This window comes from Chionomys nivalis, chromosome 3 (genome assembly GCF_950005125.1).
Source record: "Chionomys nivalis chromosome 3, mChiNiv1.1, whole genome shotgun sequence".
Taxonomy (NCBI): Eukaryota; Metazoa; Chordata; class Mammalia; order Rodentia; family Cricetidae; genus Chionomys; species Chionomys nivalis.
In genome coordinates, this window is record NC_080088.1 from 10460848 (window position 1) to 10472918 (window position 12071).

A 12071-nucleotide genomic window follows, 5' to 3' on the forward strand; every position below is an offset into this window, starting at 1 on the left:
GGAAACCATGTGCCGTCCTGAACCGGGCACAGCACAATTTCCATACAATTTCCATCTGAACACTCATAAAGTTTAATATTCTCTGTTGATTACTTCTAGCTAACAAATCCCGAAGGCACTGAACTGCAGACTTTCTTTTAAAGTAGGTTTCCCAATGTGATTGGAGTTCTTGAGAGAGGAGGGGGGCAGCATCATGCAGTCTAGCCAACACCAGTTAACATCAGGGACTGATGATGTTGACTGAGATGGAGCTTTTCCACGGCTGTACACCTTGCCTAGCAATGGACTTCCATTAGGGAAAAGTGCAACTTGGGTGAATTCAGACCTGTGGCAAAGCAAATATTCCATCAATTTAGGCTGCTGCATACACTTTGCTACAAACACCGGCAGTTATATTTTAAATGACATTTCTGTTTTCACCATCCTACTCACCTCAAATCCTATAGTACATTTTCATCAAAAAAGGATGTAACCAGTACATCATTCTAAAGTATTAGCAAGAGTTATTATGAGTCATTTATAAATAGTCTGATTATAAGATTACACAAAGCGAGCTGACTAATTAGCTAGTAAATGACATGCTACAAATAAATATTAGATGATAAGTTTGCGTTAGTTAGCAACCCCAAGAAATCTTTGTAATCATTGAGATTTTAAAAGATACCAGGAGTTCGGACTGGAAAGGTGGCTCATCACTTAAGAGTGCTCCCTGCTCTTGCAGAGGACCAGAATTCAGCCCCCAGCATTTACATCAGTCAGTCCACAACTTCATTTATTCCAGATCCAGGGGATCTGATGCCTTCTTCTGACCTCTTCTGGTCCAGGTACATACACACGCACATGCGTGCACACTCACACACATATTCATAAGAACAGATTTTTTGAAAATATGTTCTAAAAATGATAACAGGTGCTGTTTCATTGAGTACCTCTAGAAACTTTGAGCAAGATTTTGTTTGTTGAAATTGCATAGTCACAGACTTGATATGTTAAAGACTTGGAGTGTTGACTGAGTGGCTAAAAGGACAATTGCATGCTAAATAAATTCAAAATGCACTTGGAAAAATTGTACTTCCAAGCCACAGCCCCACAAATGGAAAATATCAGTGCAAACTACCAGACAAGGAGCGATGACAAATAGGAAGTCAATAGTGTAACCTTTAGGTTGGTGACTGCTTGATACATTTTGGGAATGTTCTGCTTTGACTGTAAATGGCAATAAACAACACAGATCTATCTCTGTGCATGATTGGATGCTATTTTCCAGGTCTAATTCGCCTGCAAGAGCTCATCAAAGCTCCCTCCAGATACAACATTAAAATCAAAATCCGCCAGCTGCCCTCTGGGAATAAAGATGCCAAACCTCTGCTCAAGGAGATGAAGAAAGGCAAAGAGTTTTATGTGATATTTGATTGTTCACACGAGACAGCTGCTGAAATCCTTAAACAGGTAAGAGGTCTGTGGAGGGGGCAAAAGATGGGAGAAATTTATTTTGTCTTTTTTTTAAAAGATGGCATTTGGCTTTGTTTTTCACTTGGTGCAGCTTGGTATAGCCACACAGTAGAGGATGAGCCAAAGACTAATTTTTCAGACCCCTTTTAAGGAGCCAAGGGTGTGGTTAGTTCAGATCCAGTTGTGATGGGTGTATACTACTCTGTATGTGCTGTGTGGCAAGTGTACCCTGCTAGATGGGAAGAGAAGGCAAATTCGCTAGGTGATGCAAATATCTGTGTTCTTTACACCTTCTGAGAAGATCAGGACACATCTCATTTGTGCCATGTCTGACTTACTCGGCAAGGCATCTGTGGCCTATGCTGCAGGATTGCAAGCACAATAGAAAGAGGGTGAAGCAATCTCAGCCCAAAGAAGACACTTCTCTCGTTATGGCCAGCAAGCTTCTTTGCCTTCATCTCCAGAGGATGTGGATGGAAACAGGCAATTAAAAAAATTTTTCACAGATGAAAGGTGTCAGTCATGCTTATAATAATAATGAAACAGTGATAATTGAGTTGTGGAGAACTTCAGTCTAGCACCCACAAAAGGAAATTCAGAATCCTTAACAGGTAAAACACTGATTCCTAGTCCTCCCTGCAGAGTGATTCTAGTTCCCAGGGACTTGTGGCAAAAGCTGTATGCATTGTGGCTGTCATACTTTGGGCACTAGAGTACTATACTAAAGATTGCAGATTTGGACTAGAACTACATCTAGAAAGTATATATGTGCATCTAGAAATACTAGTTTCAAATATTATCAGAAAAAAATCAAAGAACATCTGGAGGAATATCAGGGAAAAAAATATATGTAACTTTTACACTTAAATAGATTTGTCACAAAGCCAATGTCCTTATCAATATTTTAAAATAATGCACACTATATAAAGTGTGCACCATAGTTAAAAACACCAGAGGTTGTTAATGGATGGCAATTTCATGAGTGCACCAGCAGCTCCCGATAAATGAGCACTGTGATTCTTGAACCACTAGGATGTCGCCTTCTGGTACAGTCACGTATCCTGGGGCTCCAAGTTCTATGGCCACACTTGTGGAGCACTTCTACGGACACTGAGTTAAAAATTGGAGCTGTGATTGCACCAGAAAGACATACTAAGAAAGGCCAATCATTTGTCTGTATTACTCACTAAATGATTGTACTAAAAGATTCTACTGAGAACTGCCTTATCTTAAGGCTCCATTTACACAGCTTACCACAACTGATTAAAGTACACAATGAGGTATAGATCAGAACTTGAAAAAAATCAACCAGATTTTATGTGTAACTCTCAGAATGCAAAGAAGTAAGCCTTTCCCAGGAGTCCCTTATGGCAGAGAGTGAAGACGTGTTACCTTCAAGAGAATGACTTTCTAATGAGATGTATGTGTACTGACTCACACAACTAGCTACATCTTCCCCAAAAGACAGGCCTGAGATAAGCAAGAGAAGACTGTCATGGGTCCTGGCTGTGACCTTTCTTCTTTATTGATAAATGTAAGCATAGGATCCTTTCTTAGAAGTGATATTTCTAGCGGTTTATGGATTTCAAAAACAATCAAAATAAATACCAAACCTATAAGAGAACCACTCCAGAAAAGCTGTCTGGTAGTGATGAAGGTCTGGGAATGGGAGTGGGAAGAAGGATTGTCTCTCCTTTCTTTCTGGTGCAAAAGCTTCTTTCACCTTCATCTTAGGTTTGCAAACTGTGTTTAAATTTCCTGATCATTTTAGTGCTAAGATTGCCAGGGAAGTTTGGTGGAAGTTGCAAGAAGCTACTCAGCTACTGTTTCCAAATTTATTCTTCTCTCATATATCCTAACCACATATTCCACTCCCTCTTCTCCTCCCCGTCCCTCCCTCACCAACCTTCCCTTCCCCCAGGTTCTCCCCTTCCCCCATTTTTCCTTTAGAAAAGGGCAGGCCTCCAATAGATATTGACTGATCAGAGCCTAACAAGATACAATACATATTAAGGATGGATGAGGCAACCCAGTAGGAGGAAATGGGTCCCAAGTGCAGGCAAATGATTCAGAGACAACCCCCACACCCATTATTTGGAGTCCCACAAGAACACCAAGCTACACAACCATAAATATATGCAGAAAACCTAGCTCAGACACAAATAAGGTCCATGTTTGTCACTTCAATTTCTGTGAGACTCTATGAGTCCTAGTTAGTTGATTCTGTAGGTTTTCTTGTGTTATCCTTGACATTTCTGGCTCCTATAACCCTTCTTTCCCCCCTCTTCCATAGGATTTGCCACATTTCAGGGTGAGGTGGAACTCTAGTGTAATAGAAACTCCCAGGAATCTACCAAGATGACCTTAGTTAAGACTCCTAGTAATTGGGATATGGAGTCTGTACAGCCATCTTTAGTAACCAGACATGACTTTCAGTGGAGAGACTGAGACACCAACCCAGTCATAAAACCTTCGACCTACATTTGTCCTGCCTGCAAGATGTGCAGGGGTAAAGGTGTCACAGAACTTGTGGGAGTGGCCAACCAATAACTGATCCAGCCTGAGACCTATACCTGATACTGCCTGGAGGTCCAGGAACCAGGCTAGACATAGCCCAGAGATCTATGACAGAATGAAACAAATTGGGGGGAAAAGTCAAAGAAATGATTTCTAATGATTATCTGCTATACTCAGAGACTGGAGCCTAGTATAATTGTCTTCAGATACGCTTTGTCCAGTAACCAATCAGAGCAGATGCAAAGACCTACAGCCAACTTGTTTTTCTTAGACCCACTGAGTTGACTTCCTGCTGCCTGTATGAGCAATGGAATGGGACCCTCTCCAGGAGCATGGGTAACCTCTCAGGGCACACATTACTGAAGAAACCTGGATCTCCCTTCCCCTGAAGCCATCAATGGCCAATAGCTAGGGATGCAACTTAATTAGGTCCTTCCCATCCATGCTGTGACTTTTGGCTAGCTTGATCGTATGCAACTTTTTGCATGTATGCTCAGCCACTATTAGTTTATACATTGTCACATCTGAAAAATACATACTCAATAGAGAACTCTGCTCCCTCTGGCTCCACAAACATTTTGTTTCCTCTTACACAATGACCCCTTAGCCTTGGGGATAACAAGTCGGATATCATTTTTAATAATGACAAGCTAGTAGTTTTGAGGAAAGAACCTGTCACAAAGCTTCCACTGTGTGATGTATGCAAATGCAGTTACTTCTTTTGAGTTGACTGCAGAGGACCTAAGATGGCCTTGTAGGGATGCACTGAACAGCTGGAGCCTATTGTATTGAACACTCAGAGTTTACTATTCATGTTAAAATAAACCCAAGCCCTCTGCATGATTCTCTTTAAGTGACTCCATTAGCTTTGAGCATTGACCTATAAAAAGCAAGACATGTACCTTGACTATAGCTGTCTAAGGAGTTCTCTCAGGGAGTGGAGAGTTCAGGCATCTAAAGCTGGTTACAATTCACTAAAGGAAAAGAAAATGAAGGAGGTTCATGTCTTTGATGGAGGACTTTGCTAGACGATAATTGGGATGCCTGGCTTCTTAAACTCCCACACCATGCATTCTGAGGTGAGTTTGGCACCCTTACTTAGGAATAGAAGAAACTGGAGCTCTGCTAGGTAAAAAGACCCATACAACTGGACTCTGTCAAACCAGGCTGCCACATGGTCTCTGCAGGCAGCCAGATGTCAAAGGCTATGAAATCATGTTACCATGAAGGACTCTCTTTTTGCAATGGACTGTCAGAAGCAGGCTGCCAGAAATATCTAGGAAAAACACATTCACTTGCTTCTGTTCTTTCTATGAGGTTGGTATTAATAACGTTCTTTTCCATGTATAAAAAATTGCTACTGAGAACACTCTTCCAGGTCAGTCTGGCATCCCCTTCCTGTTTCTTCCCATCAGTGCCTGGCTCTTCCCTGCACCATCATTACATTTTCTCTCCTGTAAATGCTTCTTAAGAGAAAAATAAAATTAAATTCACCTTAAGGAAGGTATTTGACATTTATCTAAAAGTTAAAAAAGTGGAGAAGCATCTATAGTTATTATTGAGCATGCTAATCACTTGGCAGAGTGATTATCCCTATTCATATTGAACAAGTGCTATATGATGAGAATCTGGGACGTTATTTCCCCAGAATTAGTTCGAAATTCAAATGTCAAGACTTGATTAGACTAGAGAAGAGTGCGGCTTTCTCATGAACATACTGCCTTTGCAAATGTCTGCAGTTCCAGTTTCCCCCGAACAGCTGAGGAGTCACAAGGACCAGGTTCACAGGTCAAAGCCACCCCCCACCTCATTAATGCATCACTTTCCAGAGAGCATCCTGATATCCCATCTGCTGTGTCCCTTCCTTACTCTAATACCCCAAAGTCCTTCTCCTTTCTCCAGTGACTATCGCACGCATACACCTTTTCTCATGGAGTCACTCTTTGAGGAAATGCCTGACAGGTAATGAGTTTCTGTGATGAAGAGAAGGGTAGGAAGACATTATGTGTTGACCTCTCAAGTGGAGCCTGACTGCAGGCTGGGATTTAATGGCCCATCACTTCAGCAGGATTAGTAGCCTTCTTCTATTCTAGTTGAAAACTGATGCTCAGAGATCATAATTTCTTCTTCTACGAACTAAGTAATTTTTAATACAAAACATTAAGTCCTGCAGGGACTTGAACCTGCCTCTTTCTAGACTTCTTACAAGATTGTAGCCTCCAGTAATCTACACACCAGGGAGAGATATGGAGCCTGAATACATGGTGACCTGATTGGTCTATTTTCCCTATTAGGCAGTAAGCCCCAGAGGGACAGGGCATTTTCTCTGTTTACTTACATTCCCAGCACTTGCTATTTTATATTACATAGTGAGTGTATCGTGCAATGATTGAATAAAAAAATGAATGAATCCGCAACTGTATTAGAGTCTTTCAACACATGATAGACAAAGTAATCTCCCTTCTACCCACCTACAGCACAGCAATCCTATACCGGAAGTCAAGCTTCATCCCATTCTGAGATCTTACAGCAGGAAAAAATAAAAATGTCTGTGAACCCATGACTCCACTAGAGAAAAATCAGTCTGTCACTTTGGACAGGGTCAAATTCGCTTTAAACTTTTATAAACCCCTTTCTGGCATAGTGGTTTATAGAGGGGATGGAAGCCTCTGTGGGGGCTCCATCCCTTAGGAAAGCAGCAGTGGGGCTCAGCCAACTTCCTGAGCTGGAAAACAGTCCAGGGTGATCTTGAGCCTCTATTTCCAATTGGGAAGCCTACTCCGTCATTACATGAGTGTGCGCTTCAGAGGGGTAGTCTCTTCCCCACAATGCTCGTGGCAGCAGAGAGACAGTGAGCTAGAATTGAGCAATAAGACATTTTTAATGAAAATATTTTATAAAATTATATTGCATTCTTTCCTATCAACATGTTTATACTCTTGCATGTTCCCCTTTCTTTCTGCTCTCATTCAATTAGCATAAAAACAAGGTCACAAAGAAATTTTTTTTTAAATGCTTAGCTTCTTTGCTAAGAAGTACGATGGCAATGTTGATTAATCAAATAATTCTGTGCATTGATTTTTGCCTTGATGTGTTGTGCCCACAAGCTGTGATGAGGGCAAACAGAGGTGATTAGACAAGGTTCATACAATCACTCTTTGTCTTTCAGGACGAAAACCACCACTAAGCATAGCCACACAATGCTGAGAGGCAAACGAATGCCTTCTAAATGGCATCTTAGTCCATCATTTCTAATAACAGACATACAGGGTAGACCAGATATCCTAAGGACTATTGTTGTCTAACGCCTGTTGTATGCAAGGCTCTGTGTTGAAGATACTTGGTGTAGCATTCATTTCATTGCTATAAGAACATCCCTTGCCTCCCACACAATCTCTGAACAACAAAATGATTGTTCAGAGAGATCTTGAATAACATCACATAGCCAGTAAGTAGCAAAATGTGGTTTAAAACTTATCTAAGAATTTAAACAAACTAAAGATTTGGATAGTTTTTTGTTGCATATGAGAAGCCAACTGATTAGTACAGTTATCAAATCTAGAGTACATGTTGTGTTAGCCTCTACTTCTTACAGAAAGTTGTTTCCTTTTATTCTCAGATACCTAATGGTTTCTATCTTTATTATATATATATATATATATATGCGCCAATGTAGATAGTCCAATGGACGAGGATAGAACATGGTTGTGTTAGTAGAAAAAGTCATTCTATATTTCAGTAGCTTTGAAAATTCTCCAGCAGTAAACCTCTGCCTGCCCTCTGAGGTCAAAAGGAGGCATGGAAAACAAGGTCACAAAAACATATCCACTTAAGGACTACAACCTGGTCTAAAACCATGAAGTCACTTTGTCAACTAATAAGGGACTGTAAGTAGAAACAATAGGACAATGAGCAGAAACTTGGTTATCTAGTTGGAAGTATTTGACTCTTTCTCCAAATAAATTAATAAATAACGTTTATGTGTTTAGTACTTCCTATTGGCCAGCACATGCTATCCATTTGGCTAAAATGATTTTTTTTTATCAGCTTAAAATATCTGCATGCTACAAGTAACAGAGATGACAGAGCTGGAACTTCAGGTCAGGGTCTGATGCCCTCCTTACCTGAGTTGTTAATGGTCATTTATATAGACCCCAGGGAGAAAATCTACTAGCTTGGCTTCAGCTTCATCACCTCACCTACAAATAGGCTTTTTGGATTCCAAGCTGGCTATGCGTGTCTTCAGCTTAGAGCTTCCATATTTTCCCATGCTCAAAGATTCTCTCACCAGGATTAAAATGTAAGGAATTTGTATACTGCCTTTGTACTTAGTAGGCTGTCTAAGAAATGAGGATTTAATTAAGCAATACATTATCTTTTAAGTTCTTCAAGTACTTTGATGGTCTTTGAGCCAGCTAATTGATCAGTTCATTACTGTGGATAAATCCTTACGACGTAATCATGATGTATCTCAATTTACACTAACTGGAAGATAATTTGTAATATATTATACAATTATTTTGGCAATATGTTCTCATTATAATTATGCTTCTCTCAGGCTGATATTAAAGTATATTTAGAGCCCCTAAGCATATAGTTAGTTTTAGTTGTAAGGAGCAGTTCACAGATATGAATGTTCTATCTAAATCATACAACAATTAATTGTTGTGAATAGCCAACAGTTTACTGGAAATGTGCTCCAATCAACTATGTTCATATTATTCAGAATGCCCACTTGAAGATTCTATAAAACCTCAAAAAAGTATACTTAGAAGACTGAAATAGGTTTGAACTTCAAGTAGCAAACAATAAAATGCTAGAAATGTATTTTATGTATACCCCTCAGAAATATGCCAATGCTTCATTCCAGCCCCATCAAAATTTGGCTTTAATAAAAGATAAAAATGTATCCTGGGTTTTGAGGTAGATCTATTTTAGGAAAAAAATTATGTAAAGAATTATAGTTGTGTATATTGGATCATATCTTAAGACTTCAGTAGGAACAGTGAACTTTAGTTTTCTATAAAATTGTGGAGATGTCATCCCTGTCGGGTACATAACAAGTCTCCAATTTTCAAATGAACATCAAGACTATATAAGGGGAAATATCATGTTGCTATGCCATGAAAAAAAAAATTCTAAAAAGAAATCCCACACTAGTTCAGAGTTGAGTATAATAGAGGGTTTAATCTTGTATTATAAATAATTTGGCCAAGTAATGAAAGGAAAGTAACGACAACTATCTAGTCTTTAACCCCATTGAAGACCTGAGAAGGGAAATAATATTACTTGAGTAAGCAAGAAGTGCAAACAAGCAACTTCCCAAATGTGCAACAAATGACAGAGACAACCAGCTACCTGGGCAATCACCCAAAGTCTTATTTGCAACATTGGAGCAACTAAATTTGGCTAAGGCGTAGAGTAACTGACAGACCATTTTTGGAGGCAGGAAAATTTTCAAAACCAATTTACCCTGTCTTGGCAAGATTTGACAGTATTTTGTCTTGTATTCTGCTTGTCCTGTTCAGACGTCAGAAATTTTGTCAGTGGTCGATGCATGGACAATTCCTTGCCCAAAGGCCAGTATTGCCAAGAAGAAAACAAGCTCCAAGTGGAGTGTCCTCGGTGCTTAACATTCCCTTGGGAATAGATTGGTGCTGCCAGGAGCAATCATTTCTCATGTCAACAGAACCCTAAGTTATTTAAATACCATATTCTACAACTCTTTGAAGGGGTTGAAGATTACCTATCTATGTAGAATACAATCTCTGTGTATCTAAAGAGCCTGATTAGTCTAACTATAAGAAGGCAAACATGGATGACTATGGACCTATATAACTTAAAGACTAAGATTCCATATTAGAATATTAAACAATATTTAAACAAATGTGCAACAAATGAGAACAATGACCTCAAAATGTAAGCAATGTATAAGTATATTGACCAGAGGTAAAAATGTATATTGCAATATGATAAATATATCCTAAAATTGTATCAATATACAAAATGTCTTAAGCAGAGGTAGAAGCATGGCATGTATGCATACAATATAACAAAATAACTTTGCCCACGTATACAAATATTGTAGATGAAAATAGGAACATATTCAATATAATTTAAGTTTGTATCAATATACAAGAATCTATACCAATGTAAATTACCTATAAATAATAGGTCACAAGTATTCACTCTAATACTCATTATTATTATTAGTGTGAGTAAGCTCTCACTAACCTATTATCCCATCCAATTTCCCCCTTTTTATTTTGAAAGAGTTCCTGAGCCTACATAATATCCCCCAATCCCCAACCCTATAACAGTTATAATCAACCCCTAAATGATGTCCCTTGTGGCGGCATAAATGAATGCAGACAGATTATATAGATATATACAGCTTTAATAAGGAAATAGACTTACAGGACCACAGGTTCCCGCGGAGAACAGGAAAAGCGGAGCAAAAAAGGGCTGCTGGGATCACGCCTGGCAGATTTATCAGCAAACATTAGCCCAAGGTGAACACGCCCCCAGTGGGTGGGGCTATATCCCTACATCTCCCCTTTTGTCTAAATAAGATAGAACTAAACCAAATATAACTATATACAATAATAACAAATAATAAATATAACAAACAATATTGAGAACAAAAGTTTTGCTAAACATTTTATCTCAAGGAGTCTAAATAACATAAAGAGTAACTACAATTATATAATCTTTAACTCCGTCAAAAATCTGAGAAGGGAATAAGTATTACTTAACAATAGAGAGATATCCAAAATGTGCAACAATTGACAGAGACAACTGACTACCTGGGCAATCACCCAAAGTCTCGTTTGCAATGTTGAGTCAACCAACTTTGGCTAAGGCCTAACATAACTGGCATACCATTTTTAGAACTATCCTACCCTGTCTTGGCAGGATAAGACAATCCTATTTCATCCACTTAGGGATATTCTGTATCTTTGTCAGAAGTTGAGGTATGGGCTTTTCTTAACCCAAAGGCCAGTTCTGCCAAGAAGACAAGCTCCCAGTGGAGTGTCTTTGGTGCTCAATGTTCTCTCTGGAGTAGAGTGGCATTGTCAGGAGTAATTGTGTCTCGTTGGCACAGAAATTTTAGGTTAGATTAAAGGCCATTTTCTACAGCTCTTTGAAGAGGCTGAAGATCATACTATCTATACTAAATATAATCTCTATGTAACTAAAAGACCTGATTAACTTAAAAATAAATATGACAAACATATAATTCTCAATACCTATCTAACTTGAAGACTAAAAGAATAAACAACTGTGCAATATATGAAGACAATGATCTTCAATTGTAAACAATGTCATAGTATCAGAGGTAGAAATGTACATTGTAATATGGTAGATGTATCAATACAATATAGACAAAGTTATAAGTATACTCATACAAAAATAGAGGTAGTAACACTCACATTCAATATTTAATATATCAATATACAAAAAACAGTACCAATACAATTTTCTATAAACAGTAATTCACAAAAACCAATCATCCCATAAAACCAGCGGCGTAAATGAATGCAGACAGATTATATAGATATATACAGCTTTAATAAGGAACTAGACTTACAGGACCACAGGTTCCCGCAGAGAACAGGAAAAGCGGAGCAAAAAAGGGCTGCTGGGATCACGCCCGGCAGATTTATCAGCAAACATTAGCCCAAGGCGAACACGCCCCAATGGGTGGGGCTATATCCCTACAGTCCCTAGCCCTGAGGACAAACTTTGTTAGGAGACGGGACATTGTTTTCTGGAATTACTTCCAGCTATCATGGGGATGATGTTCTTTCTGTGGAATCCTATGAAAGTAAAATGGTGGTTAAGTTTCAATATTATTATCTTGTATAATTGCAAATAGGCTCTGAGTATTCAGTAGGATTTTCCTGAGGTTTCTACTTGGAGTTCTGGCCAGAACATTGTTTAAAAAGTGCACCACTTCAGCTATCAAGTTGGAACCATCTTGAGCAGCTGGTACCCCAAACAGGGTTTATAGTAGTTCTATCAGCATCATGATATCATATCAACCAGGTAGAGTTGTTTTTGTGGGGCCCCATCTGATGGAGGAAGGTCATTGGCTAATA

General features: G+C 38.9%; 1 protein-coding gene across 6 annotated transcripts in view; it reads left to right on the forward strand.

Annotated features, from left to right (window-relative positions):
- Window positions 1-12071, forward strand: part of Grik1 (glutamate ionotropic receptor kainate type subunit 1) — a 384033-nt gene that overhangs the window by 255613 nt on the left and 116349 nt on the right. For all 6 annotated transcript variants that reach the window (XM_057763946.1, XM_057763948.1, XM_057763950.1 and 3 more), the window contains exon 4: window positions 1268-1449. In XM_057763946.1, coding sequence (XP_057619929.1) covers window positions 1268-1449 — 182 coding nt within the window. The remainder of the gene's footprint in view (window positions 1-1267; window positions 1450-12071) is intronic.